Below are 26,800 nucleotides of genomic sequence, written 5' to 3'. Positions count from 1 at the left end.
TCTGCATAATGGAACTCCGACCTTGTGTCGATGATTTAGACGAGGTGATACATAATCTGGTAGTGAAATAAGTTCATTATGTAATTGGGGATGATGATATATTTCGTGGAAAAGACACAAACGAAGAAACTGATGGCGAGATGCTAAAGATGGTAGGTTCAAGCTAGATTTCATTGCCGATATGCTTGCGGTGCGGTTATAGTTGGAAAGAATAAAGCGGGTAGAATTATTTTGAACCATTTCGACTGAGTGTATTAGATTGGCAGATACAGGATCCCAAACCGAGGCAGCATATTCTAATTTAGGGCGAACCAATGTTGAGACTTACTTTAGGGCGAACCAATGTAGAGACTTACTTCGAATCACTCCTTAAGTACCGAAAAGTAAGTGCGCAATACTTATTAAAAATATGTATTGACCGAATGTGAAAAACACATCATAGAAGCTTATAGCAAAAACACAATGCTTTGAAATTATCCTTGTACTAGAGGGCTTAAGTAGACAGTGGATTTCAGGCTAATTCCTTTTTTGTTCCCTGTGTTCCTATCGCACCACTTTTGATATATGAGCATGAATTAGAGGTTGATAAGTGTTTTTATACTGCCTGTTTGCACTGGAGCACTAAACCAAACGTCACAGCTTCAGTCCTGCAATTTTTAGGGATCACGCATGTTAACAACAGCCTACAGGGTCTTATGCCGCACCCAGAAAGCCTTCATTGACAAGGTGTATCTGCAATTTTTAGGGGTCACGCATGTTAACAACAGCCTACAGGGTCTTATGCCGCACCCAGAAAGCCTTCATTGACAAGGTGTATAAGTGCCAATTTTCGGCATTTGTGACTGACTACCGATAAGTGGCTATCAATGCTTATATTCACAATTGGCACCTATATTACCACTATTTAAGGGGAGACGCTCCTCGAAAGCACTTTTTTTTTGTTATTCAACTTAGAGCTTCAGAAATTGGACCACTGATGCAGTTTTTCCTCCTGATTCCAAATCTGTAATCAGTTTTTACATAAGTGCAATAGTTTGGGAGTTGTGTTTCAAGTAATGGTGAAACTTGATAAGTTTTCCGGGAACTTTCGCGCATACTAAATGTTCATGCAGAGAGTTGTTCAATGGCTCCTTTTGCTCCCTATTAGCCATAGAGTGCCGATATCTAGCTAGAAATTGTGCTCCAACTTTGAAACTATGAAAAAAACATCTGTGTAGCAAAGTACCCTTTTTTTTCCACTCGACCACCATTAAATTTATTAATAGATATTTACAGCTGATAGGTTGTGCTGATTCAAGTAGATATCGGCACCCTACGCACTCTCCTCAATGTGTGTGCCAAATTTCGTCGTCTTATGACCATTCTAAGTGCCCGAAACACTTCCCGCAAAAAATGCAAATTGGCCAAAATTGCGAAATGAGAAAAACGCGTTTGAAAGTTTGAAAGTCTGTATTTACAAAAATGAAAAACGCAGTAGCACGAAACTTGTGCTGAACACATACACACATGTCCAGAGGGAATATCAGTTGTCTAAAACTCTCCAGCACCGTAGGTTTTCCCTTCCCGGCTGGTGCGGCAGGACTCTTCCACCCGGGCCCTCTTGGCTGCACTGCGACGGTGTGCCCTCGCCTCAGCGGTCTGACGCACATTCATCTTGTGCATGCGCATGCTGTCTCGGCGGTCGCTGAGGGTAACCAGGGCCTCCGAAGGAAGCACCCCAAGCTCTTCCAGCACCTTTTCAAAGCTCGCGTGGCCCCGGTTGAACCACAGGACTGCAATGGCTGTGGCTGTTTCCACAGCAGTCCGGGAAGCAAACCGGGTCTTTGGACACAGCAGCCATATTTTGCTGTTCAGGGACTCGGCCGCGTTCTGTGTCTTGCCGTGGAGGCACCGGGCAAGCAGCTTCGCATCTGTGAGACGCTTGTAGATTGGGAGGACTGCCAAACCCTGGGCCTTGGTCAGGAGGGGGGTGTGGCACGGTGCAGGCTGGCCCTGCGCCTCAGCACGTCGGTGCTTGCACCACGAGTCTGGGCCTGCAGGACAGAACTTGTGACTTCCAGCACCGTCTGTTGAGCACGAGTGCAAACATGAGGCCCATATGGCAGTGTACATCTTGTGGACATTTCCCCGATTGTTCACAATGGCCACCTGAAAGTAAGTTTGAAGCTTCTGGATGGTGGTCTCCTTCAGCTTCTTCCCTCGTGGAAGTGGCGTTGGCAGCTTCCGCAGGCCGGTGCCCAGACGTTTCGCCACGTGGTTGGTGCACTCCTCTTTTTCAATTGGAGTGTCAGGGTACACGTTGGCATCACAGACCCCGTTGTAGGCCTTGCTGTCTCCATCGCTTAGGAAGATGGTGAACCGCAGGGGTGTCTCATAGTCCACAGTCCTCTGCCAAATGCGCACTGCAGCTTCGGCCTCCATGGCATGCGAAGAACAGTCGCAATTCTTCTCACAAACGGGATGATGAAACGCCTGCCATGTTTCTTCATCGCCTCCCATGTCGTTATGCAAACTGCACGCCAGGCAGAAGTTGGAAAGCACTTCATAGTCCAGGCACAAACCAGTGTCCAAGGACACTACAGTTCCCACACCATTGTGGCTTTTGTGGCCTCTTTTTTGCCATGTGCCGTCAAACATGACTGGCACGTCACTGTTACCAGCCACCTCTTTGGTGACGCTGCGTGCCCTTTGCATGTTTTCACAGACAGCCTTCACTGCCGCACTGTGAATCTTTTTGCCGATAGCATGGAAGGTCTTATGGTGCATAGGGTTTGGCAATCCAACTACTGCACAAAATCGTGAAAGTTGCTCATGCCCGATACCGACGGCACGCGCTGCAAGCACCACTTTCAGGTTCACGGCAAAGGCGTCACGCGAACTCCCGCTGTCGTAGCTTCTGCTTGCACCGCGGCCGCCATCTGACGCGACCCGCTTCGACGAGTACGCGGACGAAAGGATGCTCTCCGAGCACTCCGCATTCTCGCAGTGTAGCTCCAGAAACGCCGAAAGGCCTTTCCGCTTTTTATTCGGTGCCCGAACTGCGAGTTTACTCTCGTGACAAACGGGGCATGCCGCGCCTGCGACGACGGCCGTCAATGCACCCAACTCGCACAGCACTACGCTTTCGGCACGATCGGCATTCGGCCTGACGTCGTTTTCGAATAACGCGATCTTTTTCTGCGATGCACTCACAAAATTCACTGCAGCGTTGATCTCGTCGTCGCAGTTGCCATGGTCGACGTTGCCGTGGTCGATGTTAGGCCTACCGGCCGCTGGCCCGTCGCGGACATTTTCGTTGGCGGTGGCTTTCTTGTACGTCCTCCGCCGCTTCCCTCTGAACTTGTTCTTACTTCTGTATTTCCGATGGTCGGCAACGGCCTTTTTCGGGCTTGCCATCGCACGAAAACAGCGAAAAATAACTCCGGAAAACAGTGAAGCGAACTACGGCAAGAAAACACGGGTGCTGTCAGCCAATGGCGGCCCTGCGTTAGTGGCGCGCGGTTTGAAACGGCGGGAAAAGACTGTTTTTGTTGCTTTTTTTTTAGATTTTTCGTGAACGTACGAGACTTCAAGAACCGGGATCGTGGAGAGTAAGGACAACTCTACACGAGCCAGCGGCCGCAATATGGCGGACAGCTCTCTTCGCGGCCCCGCGAGCACGCGAACAGCAGCCCGTTTTGTGTAAATTTCGTGATGCCGCGCGTCACTGCCGCTCACTCAGACGCGTTTTTCACTGACTTCTGATGCTTATTTCGCTGTGATATTTTCAGATGTCAAAATATAATGTATAAAGATGATAAAGCAACAAAAAACAGAAAAGGTGAAATTTGGAAAAAAAACGCGACTTTTCGACCCGCGTCTCCCCTTAACCCTAAATTTCTTATTAGAGTGCATTTTCAGACTGTTATTCATGTCCATGCAACATTGACTGTTCGGAACTCCATGGTGTTTAAGCTAATCTTCTAGGTAAACCAAGTTAATGGAAAACTGCCACTAGCAGGGGTGAAATGGGATGTGCTGGCTACCTCAAACAACTGCGCTGACATGGTGCGACATTTTTTGATTTCCTGTCCTAGATACAGGTTGGGATGTCCTGGCATGCATTTACGACATGAAGGAGGAAAAAATGTTTTGCCAGCCTATTTCTGGTATATAAAAATTGTTTTGCCTGTTTATATTTAGCACAAAAAACACTCTTTTGCAGTGCGTAAAGATCTGGCCTCTAGTCATAAACTACTAAGGTACACATGGTTGCTGCTCTTTTACACCAAAGCCTGCACGAATTTGAACGCTGACAAGAATCCAAACTTCTGAGTTTTTATCGGCTAAGTAACTTTTATAGCTAAGTAACACTGAGCCCCCCAAAGCAGGTTGGGAAGGTGTCCTTCAGAAGCGTAAAGGCCGTGCAATAGCCTTGGGCTGACTGCGAATTATGAATTAATACCGCGATGGGTACAGCACCCGCATTCGTGGCTGCCAGAAGAACAGTCACGGTGCTTCGTGATGTGTCACACGATGATGTCGAATGAATAAAAATTTCTTTTGCTGCATTTAACAGCTGTGCTCGTCTCATGATCAGTGTCGCAACCAAGACCACCCAGTACTGGCCATCCTCTGAGCGGCCCAGTTTGACATCAACGCCTGCAATGAGTAAAGAAATGCAAAAATGTTTTTGAAAGGGATCAAATTTGAAGAAAAAGAAACAACACTGCAACATATTCTGTACACAGAAGTAAAAACATGTATTAGAGCATGGATCTGTGTGTCGACAGGAACTGAACCCAAAGCTATATGTTATCATATTTATGTGCACAAGAAAAGAGTAGTGATTTCAGTTTGTTAGTGCTGAACAAAGCAAGGCCATAAATCAAACTTTCTGTGACGTAAATTTATAGATCTAAAGTACTAAACTCATCATGTGTAATCATGAAGCCACAGCCTACATTAGTGACAGTTGACAATTGTATTGCCTGTGAGGACCAGCTATTATGTTCGGTAACTCTAACTGAAATCTGTAATAAGCTGCCTATTGTGAGGAATAAATGTGTGTGATATAACTTTTGTGAGAAGTTGAGAAAATTTTATGACTGTTTTTAAGCTTGCAGCATCCATACTATCATTGTTCTAAAAAAATATATAAAAAGGAACCAGGCATTCACAACACATGTAGCTCAGTCACAGTAAAAGCTGGAAAAGCAGCCTTTATAGACCCCGTTCTAATCTCTCTTGGTGTAACTACCAGTGAACTTACAGGGTACTTATGACGCCATAGATCATTATCATTTTTGTCAATTAGGAAAGCACCCACTGTGCAGTTATTCATTATTTTACAAAGAAGTGAGGTGCCCACTACATATCTTTGAAGCATTATGTGCTATTTGTTTGTGCTATGGCAAATGATACTGAACAATTACCACCAAGCAACACCGTGATAGTTGGGAAAACTTATGCAGTTCGCATAGCGTGACTAATGATTGTTATTCTACTCTTTCACCATGCTATTTCACTCCTGTAAATGCTCTTCACTGCTCAACATGACGCCTCTATATGGTCATTCTACAAAAAACTTTTTATTCTAGCACAGGTGCTCTATGGTAAAATACCAGCCTGCCACATCCTTTCCTGGGTCGAAAGCATCAAATTTTAACAGCAAGGTACTATTGCTGCAGTCAGAGCAGGCAAGTCACTAAGTATCTGTGGATGTAACCTGTGGATGATGCAATTGCACTTTTTACGGTGTGCCGCAGCTTCGTAGTGTAATCGAAATGGTTACCACAGTGGCTTATAAAAGAGCTGTATCAGGGAATCGCACACTGTGAAATGCTAGCGGGCGACTTCCAGAACAATTGTTTTTAAAGCTTTGGGGTGTATGCATGGTCCAACCACCGAGTGTTAAAAAAAAACAAAAAAAGTGAGATGCAGTAGTCAAATGACTGAATGGATCAGTCTTGTGAGTAACCATCTGCAAAAGTATCAGATTCCGCCTTTTGCTAAGATACAAATGTGGTTACAGAATACTGACTTTTTCTCTAGATACCATGCCTAGTACAGCTAAACCCCTTTATAAGTGGCATTCTCCGGGCAGCAATTCTTGTCTCTTAATACAGATTACCACGTATGCATTTTTCCTATCAATCCGTATTTTACTCTAGGCACACTGGTGTTTCTTATACCCATTTGTCTCTTATATCAGCGTCTCTTATAAAAGGTTTCAACTATAGTACTCTTTATCTACTAAAACACTGTCTTATTCTTACATAATGGAGGTAATCACATGACGTCATATGCAAGAGGCCCTAGCATGGAAGTCACCATATTTGTGCTTTCGCGCATAAACATCGTCATTCCACTACCAAAGTTCTCGGCAGTGTGTGTTTTGCTAATATTTTCATAAGAAAATGGGTTAGTCATGTGCACCGCCACCAAATAACACGCTGTCATAACCCAGATCACTGACAGACCAGGGCTATGGCAGCGCACGCACTGGTGCTGCCTGGCAGGAAGAGCTCATCGAATACCTCTAATCAAGACTAGGTAGTTGAGAATGCTATCTGCAGAGTAATTTTGCAGAAGATGGTCCTCACTCTAAGGTTGCCTGCACAACAATTACAGATACTAATGACTTATGGGTGAATAGCAGGTCATTTGCTTCATGGGCGTTAGACCTGTGCATGTTACCTCAATGCTTCCGCCGAAAAATTGGGCAGAAAGAAGTAATGACCGCATGAAGAGGTACAGCAACTGGTACATGACTGAAGCACAGTCAATGTAAAGAATTCTTTTTACATTGGTATTCAAGCAAGCATCTGAAAAAAGGTTGAGTGAGGGAGAATACAGGAAGACATATTTTTTGAAGACTTGAATCGGCTGAATAAATACCTAGTTATGAAAATATTGATTTGTATGACCTTTGTATTTATTTCAATGAAAAATTTTGTGTTACATTGGGCTGCAGGGGCTCCACATCCACTTGTTTGACGACAGCTTTTATGGTATCATTTTGAAAAGTTGTATGCCGATGCGAGCTAGGATCTCATCCACACCATGTAAATGCTGGAATTAAGCACTCCAGGGTGAAGCTGTAGCGTGCTGTGACCATTGAGCTGTTGTTGACCCAAATGTTTGGTGACAAGCCATTAATAGCCCACATATAGTTCCAAATGCTAACTGTACAGCATTGATGAGTAATAGTCAGAGGAGCACCACCTGTAACTCTGTAACCTGAGGTGCAGTTAGCCCAAGAGATAGTTGGAAAAGCTTGTATGGTACTCAGTTGTTTTGTGAAAATGAAGCTCTGGGATGTGGTACTCATTTTCTGTTTTGCCACAAATTTATTATCCAGTGTTCTTAGCAATTTACAAATTAGTAATTTAAGCTGGAAGTGAATATTATAAAGCAAAATAAACAGTCAGAACTTGTTCCACTTTTTTCATCTATTCGTCACTTGAAACTTTCATAAACAGGCAAGCATATTTACTAAGTGACACCTAGTATGCAATTAATATAGAGGTATGTTGGAGTATTCAAACCGTTTTCACTGTGGGACTGAATGATAGTTTTTTCATAAAGAGATCTCTGTGCACTGATTTTATGTGCTTCTCAATTTCGTTACAGGCAAAATTATGGCATGTCATCCTGCATCGACTACACATTGTTACAGCAGCCTGGTGATGACATTATGACCCTTTACGAAAGAAAGTAGCTCTGTTCGTCATTACTCTATGCTGAACTTTTTTGCTAGCATTGGGTGTCATCTATAGCTTGTGAGTAGTGGCAATAATGGTGCTTCTACTATATGCAACTGCTTGATATATGACTTTTCATTCTAGGAACTTGTATGGATTCCCTTTGAAACATTGGCCACAATATTACATGAATGTCTCATGTTAATATTGTAAACTTTACTGAACTGTTATAAGATTGGACATATTATCTTTTGTGACTGAAAACGCTATGTGTGGTACCTCTACAGCTCTCTTAGTGCTTTAGCATTGCCAAAATCTGTGAATCAAGTGCTGCACTGACACAACATTTTAGAAAATGGGTTTCAAGATCTGTTGTAACTAAAAGTCTTCTAAAAAATGCATGCAAATTAGGGCTTAGGATTTTAATAGCCTTTAATAATGCAAATATAATAATAATAATAATGTTTTATGTCTCAAAACCACAATATCATGACACTATATACGGAGACAACCATAATTTTGCCCACCTGGCGTTCTTAAACACACCTAAATCTAAGCAGACAGGTTTCTAGCATCTTGGCTCCATTGAAATGCAACTGCCCCAGCCAGGATTCAATTCTGCGACCTTTGGGTTGGCAGTCAAGCACCATAACCACTAGACAGCTGTAGCAAGTATGGAACGTATGGTGTAAGTGCAGTGCTGTAATAGTCAACTCACCATGTTTAGCATAGAGTGGCATCTTCTCAGCTATTTTTAAGAGGGGGTCTACATCCTTTCCAAAGTTTTTTTTCTCTCCAGAGCCTGTGCCAGTAGTATATGGCAGGGGGCAATGGGTTCACTGCAGAGTTGGCAACGAGAGCATACCCATCTTCTTGCACAAGCAGTTTGCTCTCGTGAAGCCTGATGGCTTCAGCTGGTGACATGCCGTTGTCAAAGTATGCCAAAAAGGTCTCTCTGGTCTGCATTGTTGGAGTAAGACGAGAAAGTGCGTCTACTGCTGCAGTGCTGTGGCTGTGGTTTTTGTGATGAAAGAGCTTTATCACAGCTGGCAGTGGCTTTTCCCCACGTAAAAAGGCATCATTACGTTTTGTATTTCTGTTGACCTTCTTGATTTTGAGGTCAATCTTTGCTGGACAGTGTGCTGCAGCCTCACCACATGATTTTTCCCGCTTTGCCTCTTTGCAGCGCCATACTTTGTGGAACACCATCCTGAAAAGCAGTATGAATTTAGAATTTCAGTGTCAGCAAGGAAAGGGGTCTGCTTTGCCTGCAAATGCCATTTGATCAAAGGAAAAATACACCAGTTACTTGAGCACTTACTAGGTACCTGCACAAATCTCCTTGCAGTGCATTTAACCCTTTTAAATGCTTTGTACACAATTGTGTACATCACTTTTTTTTGCTAGTTGTGTCAACTAGGGGCTAAAAAAGTGCAAGATACAATGAAGTTTAGATGAAATAATCAACCTCCTCCCTAATAAACGTGTCTTTAACTTCAGTTTTCACACTACTGTTGCATATAATCACTTTTCCAGAAGCACTACCATAGTCGACGAGTCATTCAATGCAGCGCTTCGGTGGAGCTACTTCGAAATATCTTTTTTCTTTTCTCAATATCGTTGAAACGAGAAACCAATATCCAGTATATATCTAGTCTGAGATTTCATTCTATATATGCAAGAATCAATATGAATGTCTTTAGAATAAGTAGATGTTTCATAAAAGCTCAATTTCAATTAACTGCTATGAAATGCCTAAATCAATCTATTATAAAATTGTTGTTGCAATAGAATATAGACAGCCTTGAAATCATGTGACAATTTGACACATTTACAGGCAGTTCTTCACAGGTGGCATCTGAAAGGATTAACTCAACAAACCTGCCAAAAATGCACTCATTAAATTCACTTCATGCATGACCGACACACATTTAAGACATTTTCAGCTTGTAGGTTAGAATTTGACGACAGTTCAGATGGTGAGGAAACATGATAATAAAGTTCCAGTCACTCAACAAGTTTAGGCGAAAACAAATGAGAGACGTTTCGGGACTAGTACAGGTTCCTAGTACTAATCAAGGGGCTCTTACAGATCTCAGGGTGTCTCTCGTGAGTTTTCATTTTCACTTGTTCAGTGACTGCATTGTCATCATTAGGATAAATAAATCACGGAAAATGCCAATCCTGCTGCAAAGCTACTAGCTACCGTGGACACATCTTAGAGGCTTGCCACAACACTTGAAATTTGAACAAGAGATCACAGTTGTAAAGCCTGCACAAACTCTACATTTGAATTTATCGTGACCATCAGCTCTTATTTGTGCAAGCTAGAACTTTATGGTAAACATTTGATGCTCTCACAATTCCAAGAAAAGGGAATTCAATCAATTAGTTTTCTGGCACAGTAATTGGTGAGTGAGACAATTTTACTAAATATTTTGCTAATGAATTGCTTTTGTATTAGCCAAACCGGGGGTAGTCGAGAGACACTCTCACAATAGCTTCCTGGAATCGGCACAATGTTAAAAGTTGGTATTGGGGATCTAAGCTAGTCACTGCAGTCTCTACTGTGCCTGTAGTTCATCTGGGGGGTGCAGGGGGGGGAGGGGGGGTAATACAACTTTTTTCTCAACTATTTCACAGTCCCAGAATACATGCTTTGAGGTGGTTCCTTTATTATTATAGAAGGTACGTTACGCCTCGCGGATGTAATTGCGAAAACTTACGGCCATGTTGTACCAGGTTTATTTAATTTTTCGTTCTTTTTTGTAGTGTTTCTGAGAAAAAGAAAAATGCACTCTATTCTGCCCCCCCCCCCCCCCATGCGAGGACACTTGTAAGCGCATTAAGTTTTGGTTTGAAGGCAACTCCGGTGAATCACCTGAAGGGTGTCCAGTTTGCGGCTAGGCGGTGGGAATGCGCGTTTCGTTATTTCTATATATTTGAGAAATGTCACTGAGTGAGCGGAGTCCAGCCCTATCGTACCGATCATCTCCTCGTTGTCCACAACCGCGCAATTGAGACGGCGCATCGTTGGACATTATCCGCAAAACATGAAGTTTTATCACCAGAGACGACGTAAGTTATTTTTGAAGTTATAACATCATTTTTTGCATTACCTTTCACACTTTGCTTTTGGCTTGACAAAGTCTACAACCCGTGACGTATTCGTTTTCAAGCCGTAGTCTTCTACCCAGCTGCAGGCGTGACGTTCATCGGTGATGTTTGCTCGAAGCACGTCGACGTCAGGTGATGAGCTCTCATTGTCATTGACGCATTCGATCGCGCTGAGCACTGATGTTTCACATGCGCTGCTTTCACTAGCCATACCCGTACAACACACTGCGATCGCGGCGATCACATCTTGAAACACGTGGTCACCAAGCATTCCGCGCCGCTAAGTTAAAAAAAAAAGGGGGGGGGGAAGGCGAGTAGTTCAACACAAAGGCGATCGCGTCGAGCGAAAAGGCGAGGGCTCAAGACACTGGCGGCACCAAATATACTTAAAAGCCAAGCGTGTTCACTGTAAAAAAAAATCGCATAGTAGGAAACAACGGCATATCACTTCTTGCTGAAGGGCCAAGGCCGCAAAAAGGCGCAGGCGTCAACACAAATGTTCACTGAATTAAAAAAAAAAAGTTCACGCGCACGAAAAATGCACACTAGACCACAAATTAGTCCAACGCCACGCCAAGCTCCTCTTCCTCAGTCAACGCGAGAGCAGTCTACGGTGCACAGGCGGAGACGAAAATGCCACGGGCATTGAACAAAACAGCGCAAGCCTTTTCTTCCCATCTGCGCTGAAAGGAACGGCCATTAGGGATTCCTTCAGGGCGAACTCCTAGAACGAGAGTATTTCGTCATGAGGCGCGGCGGCCGTTGCTAGGCGCACGTTGCGGCGGCGTCCCTGCGAGAGTGTGACCAATAGCGCGCCGCTGCGGTTGCCATGCGTTGAACCTACTGCAGATTACAAATGCGCGTCCCCGGTGTCTCCGTGGATCACCTTTACCGCGGAGACGTGCTCGTGGCACCCTGTGTATTACTTTTGTGCCCGTGGCGTGGATAAGCCTATTTGCTTTCCCGCCGCGCCTTTGCAACGGGCTGTACTGCGTTTGGTGTTGCCACAATAAAGTGTTGCGACTTTGAGCAGTATCGTGTTCTCGCCACGGCGACGGTTAACGCGTGCTCTGCGGCTCACAAAGACCGGACCCACGCTGGTGGCCTTACTCCTTCGGGGTACGTGTACACCACACGCTGTAGTTGCTCTCAGCCTTGGTAAGTGTGCGACTAGCGTATGCCACGACGTATTCCTGATGCTCCGGTTTACGTTGTGCGAGCACAGCACTCAGGCCTACACCACTGGCGAAGGTGTGGATTTCAGTTGGAGCTTCAGGATCGAAATGGCGTAGAATGGGTGGCGTCGTGAGAAGCCGTCGCAAGGTGGTGAAAGCCTCGTCGCATGCAGGGGACCACGATAAGAGGTCTTTACAGCTGCTGAGAAGTTGCGTGAGAGGTGATGTTTCGCGAAGTTTCGAATGAATCGCCGGAAATACGAACACAAGCCGATGAAACTTCGAAGTTCTTTGATGGTGGCAGGTTTAGGAAACGCCGTAACAGCTCGCGATTTCTCGCAAAGAAGAGGAAGTACTCCGGCGCAGAGGCAGCAGCATCGAGCGTGCAGCAGCGGCTCGAGCTCGGGAATTGCGGCTGGTGCATCGCCTTCCAAGCATCAACCTTTCTGCTCAATAATTCTCCTTTATAATGGGTGGAGCCGTGCCGGAGTACTTCTTCTTTACACTAGCCACAAAGGCCTGAGTTCCTTTTTGCTATTTCGATTCACTGCATCAGTGAGAACAGATTGTCTTCCTACCTCCTGTGTTTCCGAAACCCATTCTGCAGTTCCCCCAGCACCCCCTCATCCTCTATCCATGCCTGCAGTCTTTCCTTGATATTCTGCATTGCCAGCCTGTAGACCACTGATGTCACGGTTATGGGACGGAAGTTGTTTATGTCATCTTTGTCCCCCTTTCTTTTATAAATAATGCTCATCCTGCTAAGTTTCCAGCCATCAGGGACTTTACCATCGATTATAGTTCTGCTCACTGCCTCTCTCAATGTCTGTTTAGACTTCGGACCCAATGTCTTTATCAGCATAATTGGAATGCCATCTGGGCCTGTTGATGTACTACTTGGAACCCTCTTCTCAGCCCTTTCCCACTCTCGTTGTGAAAATGGAGCCATCGTGCCACTTGATCCATCCCTGTCTATATTGTGGTGCATAAGGCAATTATTTGTTGAAATTTTCTGTCACCCTTGTTCTTATATATTGTCACTGGGTCGTGACGTGGCCGAAGACAGGAGACTTCGTGTTGGGATTTAACTGTTTATTTGGGCGAACCTGTGCCCGGTAAACGGAAAGTCTAATTACAACAGCAGTCTTGCACAGATAGCAGTCTCGGATTGATAGCGGCGAATGGAGCATCGGCCTTCGATCAACAACTGTCAAGCGGCGAAGCGCGTCGGCACTTATACTCTTGCCGTCGAATGTTCTAGCGTTATTGCTGGCGGTGGCGTAGGTTTCAGAACAATCTGTATCGTTCGCACAGTGGGCGTGATCTTATTGAAATGATCTACTACAGTCCGGAACCTTCTAGAAAACTGCAGGCGCGGTTTGCGCTGAGAATCGTGTGGTGTTTTGGGACGATAACAAAAACTTGGGAAATGGAACGTGGCATTACCCCCCTCTGAAAAAAGGCATCGTCCCGATGCTTTAACTAAAGATGAAGGTACAATAATAATGCAAGAAAGTACAATGAATAAACTACGATACAACAATAATACAAAAAACACTGTTTCAGTTTGTTAACGCGCACGAAACGGCTTGAGGCGCGCGACATGGACGACTTCAGGTCGCGATCGGCGTCGTTGAGAGTTCGTGATGCCGTCGGGGACAACCTCGTAATCAAGTGGGCCGAGACGTCGAACCACCCTGTACGGTCCGAAGTACCGTCGCAGAAGCTTTTCACTTAGTCCACGTCGGCGTATCGGCGTCCACACCCAAATACGTTCACCGGACTGGTATTCCACGAAGCTGCAGCAACCTGTGCCCGGTAAACGGAAAGTCCAATTACAGCAGCAGTCTTGCACAGATAGCAGTCTCGGACTGATAGCGGCGAACGGAGCGTCGGCCTTCGATCAACAACTGACAAGCGGCGAAGCGCGTCGGCATTTATACTCTTGCCGTCGAATGTTCTAGCGTTATCGCTGGCGGTGGCGTAGGTTACAGGACAATCTGTACCGTTCGCACAGTGGGCGTGATCTTATCGAAATGATCTACTACAGTCCGGAACCTTCTCGAAAACTGCAGGCGCGGTTTGCGCTTAAAATAGTGTGGTGTTTTGGGACGATAACAAAAACTTGGGAAATGGAACGTGGCATTATTCAATAGATTCGTCCCCTTCTAGCCTAGCACCTTGAGCTGTACTTATAAACCTATGCTCTAGGCTCGTCTCATTTCTTAGGGAGTTTAAATGGTTCCAAAATTTTGCAGCTGTCTTTCTATCTTTTTTATATACTTCTGCCAGCCACTGGGCTCCTTTTCTTCTAATCTTTTCATTGATCAGAAGGGATGCTTCCCTTCTAGAGCTTAGAAAGATTTCCCATTTTCTTTCAACATCATCTGCCGGTTCACCTGCTGCTTAGCATGTCTGTGTTCCCTAGAGGCTCCCTGACATTTTGCTATGGCTCTCTTAACTTCCTCATCCCGCCAACTCTTGGGCCTGTGTCTTCTTTTCCGAGGTCACCTGTCACGTGCCTTAGCAAGCTCTAGCCCAATCAGTCTAATTAGATTTGTGTATGTCCACACATCTTTATTATACTCAGTGATTACTTTCTCAATTTGTTTAGTAGCAATTTCAATGTGCCTTTCTGAATGAAAATTTTTCTGTAGTTGCTCATCTTGTCTTCTTTCCACTTTCGCTGCTCTTCCAAAATTTAGGTCGATACGTTTGTGATCACTACTCAGACTTCTGGAGCCACCTTCATCTATGTGCATTCGCCTGAGCATATCATACATTCTATGTGACACCAGTGCGTAATCTATCGTTGACTGCAGCCTTCCTACCTCCCATGTTATTTGCCCTTCACACTTCTCGGTACTGTTGCAGATGATCAAATCATGCCTTCGGCACAAATCCATTTGAGTCAGTATGCCCATCTATATCTTCTATGTGTGCATTCATATCTCCTAGTATAATTATCTCGCACTCTCCTCCTAACTCCTGAATGTCATTTGATATACACTCTACCATTGCCTGGTTTTCCTCTCTGGCCTTTGCTCCCGTCCACAAGTACACGAAACCAAGGAGTGTCATTTGCCCTGCCACTTTCCCTTTTAGCCATAAATGTTCCTTGCATCCCTGCTTGACCCTTTGCCAACCCATGCTCTTATGTATAAATGCACCAATTCCACCCTCCTTTCTGCTGCCTTCTGTTCTATTGCAATGTTCCCATACGTAGTCTGGATTGCAGGGTGGTTGCTCCAGGTCCCGAAGATGTGTCTCCACAACCCCATACAGCATCAGCTCATCCTGCCTCAACTGCTCGTCTATCTCTTCCCACTTTAACCTATCCCTGCTACCCTGCATGTTAGTATAGCCTATAGTATACGTCTGACTTAGCTCGGTCCTTGTGCTTACGTCGATTTCTTCTCTCACGGACTTCGTGTGGCTTGAATATTTGTGCCCCTTTAGGTCCGTATTTGGCTACACAGTTGGCCTCGGGGCTCTGGGTCCCCCTAAAAAGCTATGGCTTGGCGACCCATTCTGTTACCGACCTTTCTGCCCGTCGCACCACTGTAGTGAATGCCATCCTGTGCAAAGGGGCGAGCGCCGGGCTCGTACACGTCTTGGTTAACTTCCATTACGCTGTATCCGAGTTGCTGGCTCAAACCCTTGATCACACAATTGGCCTCCACTACCCTCCGTTCAATCCCACGAGGCTGCCCCCAGACCTCTGGGACTGTGCATATGGTCACATGCACACTCTCACAGGCTTTTCGGAGCTTACGCATCCCATCTTCTAGCTTTGTCTGAAGGTTCTGATCCTTGCCCTTCAACACATCATTGAGCCCAGCATGAATAATGACTAGATTTTCGCCCTCCATGCTGTTTTCTACAACCTCCTGAGCTTTGGCCAGTGCATCCACCATTCGCTTACCTGACTGTGCCTCCACCCTGACTCTTCCATCTTCCTTCACTGTCTTGAAGACGCCATCCCTGACCCTGGCCACGTTAGAGTCCCCCACCACTAGGACCCTTCTACGCTCCAATCGCTGGCTTCCTGTTATGGCACCCCTTTTTGCTTTACCTGTTTCTCTCTCTGCCACCTGTCCTGTGTTTCTGCCCTGCTTGAAGACTGCTGCGCCACCGAGCTGTATGTTCTTGGAGCCTCCGTGCTGTGGCCAGACACTGCGGCCCCCTGACCTCCCTTCTCGCCTGTCGCCTTCTCCGCTTCCCACGCCTTTCGTCTCACACCGCTCGGGGCCGGGGCAAAGCGCCATGCAGCCTGTGACTGCAGCGCCAAGGCGAGCCATGGCGAGAACTAATACGAGTGGCCGCGTTCTAGGTGCTTTTCTGGTGACCTCGCGCTACCTGAAACCCAAATCGCGCGAACATCCCTAGGCGCTTTAGTCCCTTGCGGTGCGCCGACTTTCAGCGCTTCCTCTAGTTTGGTCAACGTTGATTTTCGTGTTGTGCGGCGGTGTGTATAGATTGCAGTATTATTCCTTGCAAATCTGGTGATGTGGCAGCGATTCTTGGCCGACAGATCATTTAATGGGGGGAGATCGAGTGCCCTGGGTGTTTCGTGCAAGCAGTAGCGTTGAGTGACCAACATCCCGCGTCAACGTGATATGCTCAATCATGAACTAACAGCGCAACACCAGAAAAAATACAGGACAGGGATGGAGCAAAAGAGAAAAGAAAAGAAAAGACGGCGCTGACTCACAACTGTTGTTTATTGGAAAAAACGGGGTGAAAAGTATATGTATAGGTACTGGCTGCCTACATCACAACATGCGCAGAATACGAGGTGCACCGCGGTAGCGTTGTCACAGTCATGGCAATAAACAATATTGGCTTAATTCTTAATATTGGCAATATTGGCTAAATAACTTAATTCTTTTTCATGCAGTGAGACAGATGGTTCACTAACGCACTTGCTACCCCTAATCTTTATATGGTATGCCTCAGCGATTTCTCTTGTTAGCTGGTTAGGATGCTTGAAGATGATGGTGGTTCTCTCAAAAATGGGACGACAACCGCATGACCTGCAATGTTCCGGCAGATGAAGTCGCGCGATCCCTTGAAGAGATAATTAACTCATGCTCCCTTAAACGAACATTCACACATCGTTTCGTTTGTCCCACGTACTCCCTACCACCCGATAATTGAGTTAAATACACAGTTTTTTTACGCATGCGATGTACTTGTTCTTATGATTCACATCACATCTCCCTTTGGCCTGTTTGTTCCTCAGCGCATTATCAACCATCGGGCAAATGCGACCTACCTTATGTTTGGCGGAAAAAAGAACGTCGACACCATACCTTGAGCCTACGTTTTTCAGCCCATGCGCCAATTTGTGTACATAAGAAAAAACTTCTCTTTTTCTTTTTCCGTCAGAATTTTCTTGGGCTCCTCTGTGTTTCACGAGCTTAACGCTCCGAACCATTGACTCACACACAGACGAAATCACCTTGTCAGGATACCCAGCATCTACTAAGCGTTTCACCTGGTTATGAAAAGCAGTATTCGACACGTGTACACAGGATTTCCTGAGTGACGCATTTAAGATTGTCTTTGCAATCGCTCTCTTCACAATCTTAGAATGGCCAGACTTGTAGTTTAAGATAGGCTTAACTGATCTTGGTTCATATTTCTAACACAAATGATCTTTACCAAAAGTTAGCTTTAGGTCAAGAAACTGTAGCTCGTAATCCTTACAGACTTCGTGAGTGAAGGTGAGGCCTATACCATGCTGACTGAACAATTTGAGAATGTGGTCAATGTCCTTATGGTGAACGTCATTGTGCAAAAAATTACAAAATCGTCGGCGTAACGAAAAACAGCACTGCAGCACTTACTAAGGTTACCTTCCAGCTGCCTGTCAATATAGCCTAAAATAATGTCACTAATAATAGGGGCCACGCTCGAACCTATGCAGACACCAGACTTTTGTACATAAAGATCCCCCCACCACGACACAAAGGTACTTTCAAGGTAAAATGACAAAAGTTCAAGACATTATTCTAAAGAAATACCGCAACCATCGATGAAAGATTGTTCATCGTTGTCAAACACAATGCAGGCTTTTACGCTTTTCATAACCTGGCAATGCGGAAGAGAATAATATAAATTTTCCACGTCGACACTGAAGGCGCTACGTAGGCTCATCCGAGTTATTTTTGAGGTACTCGCACACAGAATCCGAATTCGGTATGCGGAAAGAGTCAACAATATTCAGGTATGCTAGGTTCTTTTGCAGAAAACGTGAAACATCTAACTGCCAGCTACCTTTTTCCGAGACTATGGCCCGGAAAGGCATGTCTTCCTTGTGCGATTTCACCGTAAAGAAAACTTCTGATTAACTCCAGGTTTTTCGCCCTCTTTACGCTGGCTGCCAAACGTTGCAGATTCATTCCTTCTAACAAGGAAAGCGCTCGGTGTTTTACTTCTGTGGCCTTAACACTGACACGCCTGAAATTTTTCTTAACTGCGGCCTCGCTCTTCTGTGAATACGCTTCAGAATTCATAATGGCAAAGTATCCTTCTTTGTCGGCTACTTGTACATGCAGTTTGTTTTCACAAAGAAAATCAACTAGCGGACTTAGTGAGTCCGTGCTCCCCCCCCCCGCGCCTTTCCCGTTCTGGCAATGGTATCAATACAGTCCGAAACACACCTTGAACGTTCATCTTCCTTGGCACACCTCGAGACTGCCCTCGCTGTGGCTACCTTTTCAAAGGGATTCAGGCGGGGCTCGAAGCAGTACTTCGGGCCAAGTCCCAGCACCCTCTCATGTTCCCCCGGTATTGGCGTTGCGCTAAGGTTAAGCACATGGCCCTGTACCAAGTTTGCTTTCTTCTTCACCGGAAGCGTCGGACGTACAATGGGCCAGAAGAACTCGCTGGTGAATTCGGCCGTGTCGCATTACTGTCTGTAGCGGCGTGAACCAGGGTAGTGATCCAGATAACTCGAACACGCAATACGAAGCAGGTCCTTAAGCATCCTAACTTGTCGCCACCATTCAGACTTGAGAATTTTGCAGATCCTTCGCGAATGTCCATCCGAAGGCTTCAGCCAACCGCACAACACCTGCACCTCGGCCGGGCAAATTCTTTGTCTGACGTGCCAGGAAGCAACTCAGGCTCTATACACGCACACGGCAATCATGGCTGCCAGGCAAGTCGGGTCATGAACGTTCGAGTTAACACACAGACAAGAGCCCTGGGTACTACATGTATATTGTAGTAAGACGGTAAGTTGGGCCAGTTGGTTAGGATCCATCGTGAACGTACTTACAGCGCAACACCAGAAAAAATACAGGACAGGGATGGAGCAAAAGAGAAAAGAAAAGACGGCGCTGACTCACAACTGTTGTTTATTGGAAAAAACGGGGTGAAAAGTATATGTATAGGTACTGGCTGCCTACATCACAACATACGCAGAATACGAGGTGCACCACGGTAGCGTTGTCACAGTCATGGCAATAAACAAGATTGGCCTGAATAACTTAATTCTTTTTCATGCAGTGTGACGGATGGTTCACTAACGCACTTGCTACCCCTAATCTTTATATGATATGCCGCAGCGATTTCTCTTGTTAGCTGGTTAGGATGCTTGAAGATTATAGTGGTTCTCTCCAAAATGGGACGACAACCGCATGCCCTGCAATGTTCCGGCAGATGAAGTCGCGCGATCCCTTGAAGAGATAACTCATGCTCCCTTAAACGAACATTCACACATCGTTCCGTTTGTCCCACGTACTTCCTACCACACGATAATGCAGTTAAATATTGCCACGTTCCATTTCCCAAGTTTTTGTTATCGTCCGAAAACACCGCATGATTCTCTGCGCAAACCGCGCCTGCAGTTTTCTAGAAGGTTCCGGACTGTAGTAGATCATTTCGATAAGATCACGCCCACTGTGCGAACGGTACAGATTGTTCTGGAACCTACGCTAACGCCAGCGATAACGCTAGAACATTCGACGGCAAGAGTATAAATGCCGACGCGCTTCGCCGCTTGTCAGTTGTTGATCGAAGGCCGACGCTCCGTTCGCCGCTATCAGTCCGAGACTGCTATCTGTGCGAGACTGCTGCTGTAATTGGACTTTCAGTTTACCGGGCACAGGTTCGCCCAAATAAACAGTTCAATTCCAACACGAAGTCTCCTGTCTTCAGCCACGTCACGACCCCGTGACATCTGGTGGAGGTGCTGCTTCGTTCATGTACCGGACGCCCCCGTCAAGCCGTGAACCCAGCCCACGTCGCGGAGAAGACACCGACGACGCAACATGGAAGCAGCAGAACCAGCCGATGCAGCCGTGACCCGACGCCACGCCCTAACTGTAATGCGAGACGGCGAACTAGCGACCTCGACGTTCTTATCGACGGCCACAGTGTGACCGCTCTCGTCGATACTGGAGCCGACTATTCTGTCATCAGTGGGTCGTTCGCCGCGAAGTTAAAGAAAGTTAGGACAGCTTGGAAAGGCCCTGAAATCCGCACAGCCGGAGGTCATCTCGTAACGCCTGCAGGAATCTGCACAGCGAGAGTCACCATTAACGGCCGTATTTATCCTACAGACTTCGTAGTCCTACAGCGTTGCTCGAGAGATGTCATCCTTGACATGGACTTCTTATGCCTCCATGGTGCTGTCATCAACCTAAAAACAAAGTCGATAACGTTATCCACAGAAGAAGCACTACCGCCGCGCACGCCGTCAGGACACCATGCCTTGAATGTGCTGGAAGAACAAGTCACCATTCCGCCTCGCTCAAGCGTCATTATTGCAGTCGGCGCTCCTAAATCACCTGACTTGGAAGGCGTCGTTGAAGGCAGTCAGCATCTGTTGGTCACCCGAAATATTTGCGTCGCAAGAGGAAGGGAGAATCAGATGGGTCGCAAAGGAAGGAAAAATCACGTAAGCTCTCTTCGGTTGGGGGGGCGCTGCAAGCGCGCGATGATGTAGGACGTGCTGCGCTTCGGCTCCGCTGATTTTCGGCTGGAACCACGGGCAACTTCACAGTACCCCGTCAAGACCAGCATCAATCGTTTCGGCTACTCACAGGCAACACGTGGATACCAGTGTCATCCAGGTGGGCCCGTTTTTGACAACTTTACGGCCGATCATCACCCGACCACGTTGGCGACGCCGTTAGGCCAAACGGCGACGCCAACGCCCGGCGGCGTGGGACCGGCTTTCCGAGGCAACATGGACGCTACCCTCATGCAGCGTGGATACGACCCGCATGCCATGACGTGGGAAACGATTCCGATTTCCGAAACGCCAAACTCTGCTTCTTCACCGAGGTTTCGGAGCCAAGCTCTCAACGACGCGGTGGAACGCCGCTCGCAAGCCAACGCCAAGAAGGCGGCGTCCGCCGCTGTTTCGGCATCCGGCACGCCAGCTGACAAGACGCAGCCTCCCGCTTCGCGCGCTGTGGGACGCAAGGGCAAGTTTCTCACCAAATGGAAGCCTCGCCCGTTTCCGAAACCGAGTCCGGACGACTATGTAATAGTCGTAAAGCCACGAGAGTGCATCTCATTGCATGATGCTTTCTCAGAGAACTGGTACGGGACTGCGTTTAAGGCATACCTCGGGCCCAAGCGAGCTGAGACGCTGACGGTTATTCCTTCGAGAGAGCAAAATTTGATCGTGATTTACACCCCGGACCCTGACACGGCGGACAAAATGATCGGGGACTTCGTGGTAAACATCGAGAACAGGCAGGTTCTGCCGTCACCCCCGGAAGCTTTTCAGGCCTGCGCGTCACGTGACGTGACGTCGACGACGTCACATTGCGCCGGCCGGCCGGCCGCCCTTCGCTGGGTGGCTGAGCCAGCCGCGAGCGCTTGCCGCGAGCGCCCTTCACGCCTACCGACTCGGGCGAGGTTCCTTGACACCATGTCCGCACGATTTATCAAGGTATCCATTGATTGTATGGTTTAACGCGCCGACGCAACGCAGGCGATGAAGCGCGCCGTAGGGGAGGGCTCAGGATCAAGTTTTACTACCTGGGAATCTTTATTGTGTGCCGAAATCTCGTACACACGGGCGTTTTTGCTTTTCGCCTCCATCAGAAATGCGGCCGCCGCAGCCGGGTGTCGAAACTGCGCCCTAGTGCTAAGCAGCGCTACGCCTTAGCCACTGAGCCACCGTTGCGGGGGAACTTATCAAGGTATCAAGAAATAATGAATATCGTGAATGGAATAATGCGTATTTATTTATCACAGCCAGACGCCGTCTGTACAAATATCACAGTGCACATTGTTCTCGGTCCAGGCAGACGACAGGCAACACAAGATGTTGCCCTTAATGCTGAAAATATGCCAAAAGTACAAAACACAATATCTTGCCACATAAAACTCAGAAAACAAAACAGATTGTAACAGCAAAAACATCCCCGAGCTTTGGAACAGAAAAAGCACACTTTCATTTAAATTGTAGGTTAGAGGAAAACATACCATTCGTTTATCATAGTAGCAGTAGCAACACAAGGTATCAGGTTCAAACACTTGCCAAAAAATACAATACATAAGAACACTGGTGACTAAATTGTGGTCCACAGCATGATAAATGACAGAAAGAAAAGTAATTGTACTGCCACAGGTAGGTGCATGTTCTAGGGAAAAAATCAAACAAAAATCTAAGAAAAAACAAATCACAGTGCACAACATGTCTGTACACAGAGTGCACAAGGAAAGTGTACACAGCTTAGGTACCAAAACGGACTGTACAACTGCTACAGTGGGCACCGAGGCAGTTCGAGTTAAAAAAAAGAAAAAAGTACAGCACCTTTAAAAGCTAACAACTTGTAAAGAGATACAAAACTGGAAACAAGGCTCAAACAAGGGAATGTATTGCTTGAGCCAGGTGGCAATAAGTGCAGCGCTCCTCAGACAGCATCGACAGGTTGTTCAAAATTTCCAACAAGGAACTTACTTTTTGAACTGAGTCTGGTACAACAGCGCTACCAAGGTTCTTGATTGGTGAACCTTGATAGCAGGCAAAGACTTCAAGGTTTGCAAACACGGTCAATGACGCATTCAAACAAGATTCACGATAGTCGATAATGTTCAAAAACATGGAGCACTCTTCTTTATGAATCACAGTCCACTTCGGAGACACTGACACCCCTTGCAGGCGAGCCCTTAGTTCTTCGAGGGACGAAAACCGGTCTCGTTCTTGCTCCGCTTCATATGACGCCAGCGACTCTTCTACAGCACGGGCGAGTTGGGAGGCTTCTTGTCGGCTCCTCTTCGCGTCAGGGGTTTCTCTCGTGCTCTGGTCTCGTACTGATAGGTAGGACGGACAGCCGGGAAATACCGTTGAGACAGATCCAGGACGCAACCGTGGTACTGGGAGTGCAACTTCAATAACTCTCCCTGTCCTTGGATCCGTCTACGATGTCGTCTTCTCAATGCATGAAGCGTCGAAATGATCCGCGCACACCTGCACAAACGTTTCAAGAACGTCTGAGACGCCACTTCTCAAAAGAAAAAAATGCGCTCCCGTTTGCATGACCGTGTTTACAGTCCGTGTAGCTAAAACAAAGTCTACCTACGTTTCGCAAGCATCTAAATAAAAGCGCTGCGCTAAGCGGTACAAGCAACATGAAAGGAAACACGGGAGCGTGATGTCACCGCACTCCACGAAGCGCTTCCACCGAGAGCTTGCAAGAATGGACGACACCACGGCACTGTTAGTGAACAAAGCGCAGCTGACCATCCTTGCTGCGAACGCTGCTGGCGTCAGCGCTTCGCGAGGCCCGGCGGCCACACGCTCAAGTATTTCCCATCATAGGTGATTTCTACCCGAACAAGCAACGACAAGCTAAGAACAGGAGCATCTCAAATTCTTACCTTAGTGCACGAAGTCGGCACGAAGTCCTTCCTAGGAATGGCGCGTAGCCATTGTTTGAGAGCGTCGGCGTCTTTAGGGAAGGAAAACACTTGTATCTTCTTTCCTGTTTTGTAGTTGCCGGTGCATCCGGGTACACAACACTTATTCGGCATTGTCGCATCACTCCAGCATCACGCACGGAAACGAAATTGCCACAAAACAACAACGGAAAGCAACAAACGTGAAACACCGTCAACACCACGCCGCCGAACCGTCACCACCGCCGCCCGCGCTGCGCTCGCTGCCGCTGCTCCCCGAGAGTCGGCCGGCCGGAAATGACGTCAGATTGCTGGGCGCAGGCCTGAAAAGATTTTCCGGGGGTGACGGTTCTGCTCAACGGGTACCTGCGACAAGATGGTAGCAATGTCTGCCACGGAGTTATTGTAGTCCGCAACACAGATACGACGGAGACGCTCCGAGAGAGCGTACGCTGGAGGTCAGGCACCATCGTCGAGGTGCGTAAATTTGGCACATCGAACAAGGCGCGTGTAACCTTCGCCGGCAAGGAGAAGCCACGCTTTGTTCACTACGACGCAATGCTGATCCCGGTCAAACCTTACTACCGGACGATCCCGGCCTGCGGCAAGTGCGGTGTCGTCGGCCATCGGATGGACACTTGTCCCAACCCACGACCGGATACGTGTGGCCTGTGTGGACAGCAGGTTCCGCTTGTGGAGGAGGGGGTGCGGGCCCCTCATGAATGTGTACCCGTATGTTCTGTGTGTGGTGGAGCACACGCCACAAACTCTCGAGCATGTACGGCCAAGTACCGTAATTCCAAGGTGGCCGCACAACAGGGCAGAAAGTCCAAAAGGGCGTCCAAGAAACGACGCAAAGATCAGACTCCCAGTGAGCCACCACGCCGGGAAGTCGCCAAGACTGACAAGCCCGCTTCCCCTACTGGAGGAACCGAAAAGCAGCCGACGGCGCAACCATGCGGCGAAGCCAGGCCATGGGCCAACGCCGTGAAAAACGGAAAGCAGGTGGGTGGTACGGGTAGAGCTGCCTCCTCATCCCTCCCTATTATCCCCTCTTCATCGCGTAACGCCGACCAAAATATTATTGCCAAACTTCAGGCACAAATCGAAGCGTTACAGAAAAGACTAGCGGAAGCCGAGGCCAAACAGACCCAACAAGTCTCCCCTCCTCCTCCCCCCGCAGTAGAGGTAATGGAGAGTGAGACCGGGGCGGGGGCGGCAGACGCGGTTGCCGCACTCGAGGCTCGTGTGAACACCCTTGAGGTCCGTATGGACAGCCGTATAACTGTCCTCGAAACCCAAATCTCAGCGGCTGTAAATGCCGCCATTGCTAAAATGACAGAAACCATCCCTACCCTGATAGCCCAACAAGTTGCGCGTTTCACCAAACGAGCCGGCCCAATTAAGGACGTGTCTGGCCGGTACCCTAAAACGCTTCGACGACAGATCGAATTTGAGGATGATGACAGCTGCTCCGCCTCCGGAATTGAGGACACCCCCCTCCCCGCGAGTGCTGGCTCGGGAGCACCGCCACCGCAATCGCTCGTTAACTCCACTGACCATGGCGGGCTCCCTTAGAATTCGGAAGTCCCCACGATCCAATACGGCCACTCCCATCCAAATCACCCAGTGGAATTGTCGGGGCTTTAAGGCTCACACTAAGCGCGCCAACCTCCGGCTTTTCCTCGCAGCATTTCAAAACCTTCCTGCTGTGGTAGCCCTCCAGGAGCCAGGGAGTGCTGCCACACTCACAAACTATACTACGTTTCAGCAGGACCCTTTATCTTGCATCTGCGTGCACAAAAATTATACGGCCAACCTAGTTGATCTCGACCTTAAGCCAGCTTTCTCGTACGTGATGGTGACACTCCTTCCGCTGCGTAAACAGGACCCGCCACTGCACGTGCTAAACATTTATTGCTCACCGAAACTAAGCAACATTACATTCGCAGACCTTTTTAGCCGCGCTTTAAAGGCTGCGGGCAGGGACCCTCTGGTGATTGTGGGTGATTTCAATGCCCCCAGCACACTCTGGGGGTATGCACGTGAAGAAAAACGTGGACGTAAATTGGCGGAACTTATGTCCACGCTGGGCCTAACTCTTCACACCGACCCTGCCTACCCAACTCGCGTGGGTAACTCCGTGACCCGGGACACATGTCCGGACCTTACCCTCACAAAAAACATTCAGTATGCGGATTGGGTCAACACTGAAGAGACCCTCGGCAGCGACCACTGCATACTCAACACCACCATTCGCACCTACCCTTTGGCAAGACCCTACGGAGAGGCAAAATTACCCGATTACACGAAGTTTCGGCAAATATACGCCAATTCGACACCCATTGAGGAGCAAGGATACCATGCTTGGTCCCGGCAACTGGTTTCCTCATTACGCTCCACAGAAACACAAATTAAACTCTCCGAGGCGACTCCGGCGGTGGATAACCATCTCCTTCACCTCTGGGAGGCCCGGCGCAGCCTCGTCCGCCGATGGCGCCGGCAAAAACACAACCGAAAGCTCAAAATTCGCATCGCTGAGCTCACCCAGCGAGCAGCAGAGTACGCGGCCCAGCTCGCTGACTCTAACTGGGTGGACCGTTGCAACACGGCCGCTCGACAAATGTCCAGCCGGAGTACCTGGCGCCTCTTCCGCGCCTTGATTGATCCGACCCAAACTCGAACAGAGACACAAAAGCATCTGCAACGAGCATTTCACAGCTTCGACGGAGACACAGCCAAATTGGCATGTAAACTCCGAGACCAATATCTATGCACTCAGCAGGACTCCCAAGGGCCGGCGTACTCGTATGCAGGTACCGAGAACGCGGAGCTGGATCAACTGTTCCAGTTACACGACCTGAAGGCAGCCCTAGCAAAAATGAGGCGAGGAACGGCGCCGGGAAGGGATAAAATTACCGTGAAATTACTTGCCAATCTTCCTGACTCGGC

General features: G+C 47.6%; 1 protein-coding gene and 1 long non-coding RNA gene across 2 annotated transcripts; one reads left to right on the top strand and one right to left on the bottom strand.

Moving 5' to 3' along the window:
- Positions 1–22,166: 22,166 nt before the first annotated feature.
- LOC142783765 (uncharacterized) lies at positions 22,167–24,103 on the bottom strand. Its single transcript, XR_012888450.1, has 2 exons — positions 23,831–24,103; positions 22,167–23,420 (listed from the first exon to the last, which is right to left on the bottom strand). It is a non-coding gene; the product is annotated as an uncharacterized LOC142783765 (long non-coding RNA).
- An 81-nt stretch (positions 24,104–24,184) lies between these two features.
- LOC142795553 (uncharacterized) lies at positions 24,185–26,202 on the top strand (the record flags this gene model as incomplete). The annotated part of the gene is made up of 1 exon (XM_075886079.1): positions 24,185–26,202. A coding segment is annotated over one exon (1,242 nt), but the record flags the coding sequence as incomplete, so codon positions are not given.
- Between the last annotated feature and the right edge of the window lie 598 nt (positions 26,203–26,800).

This window comes from Rhipicephalus microplus, chromosome 2, assembly GCF_043290135.1.
Source record: "Rhipicephalus microplus isolate Deutch F79 chromosome 2, USDA_Rmic, whole genome shotgun sequence".
In the NCBI taxonomy this organism is placed as follows: domain Eukaryota; kingdom Metazoa; phylum Arthropoda; class Arachnida; order Ixodida; family Ixodidae; genus Rhipicephalus; species Rhipicephalus microplus.
Note: the sequence above shows the minus strand (reverse complement) of the source record. Positions and strands in the feature narration are given on the sequence as shown.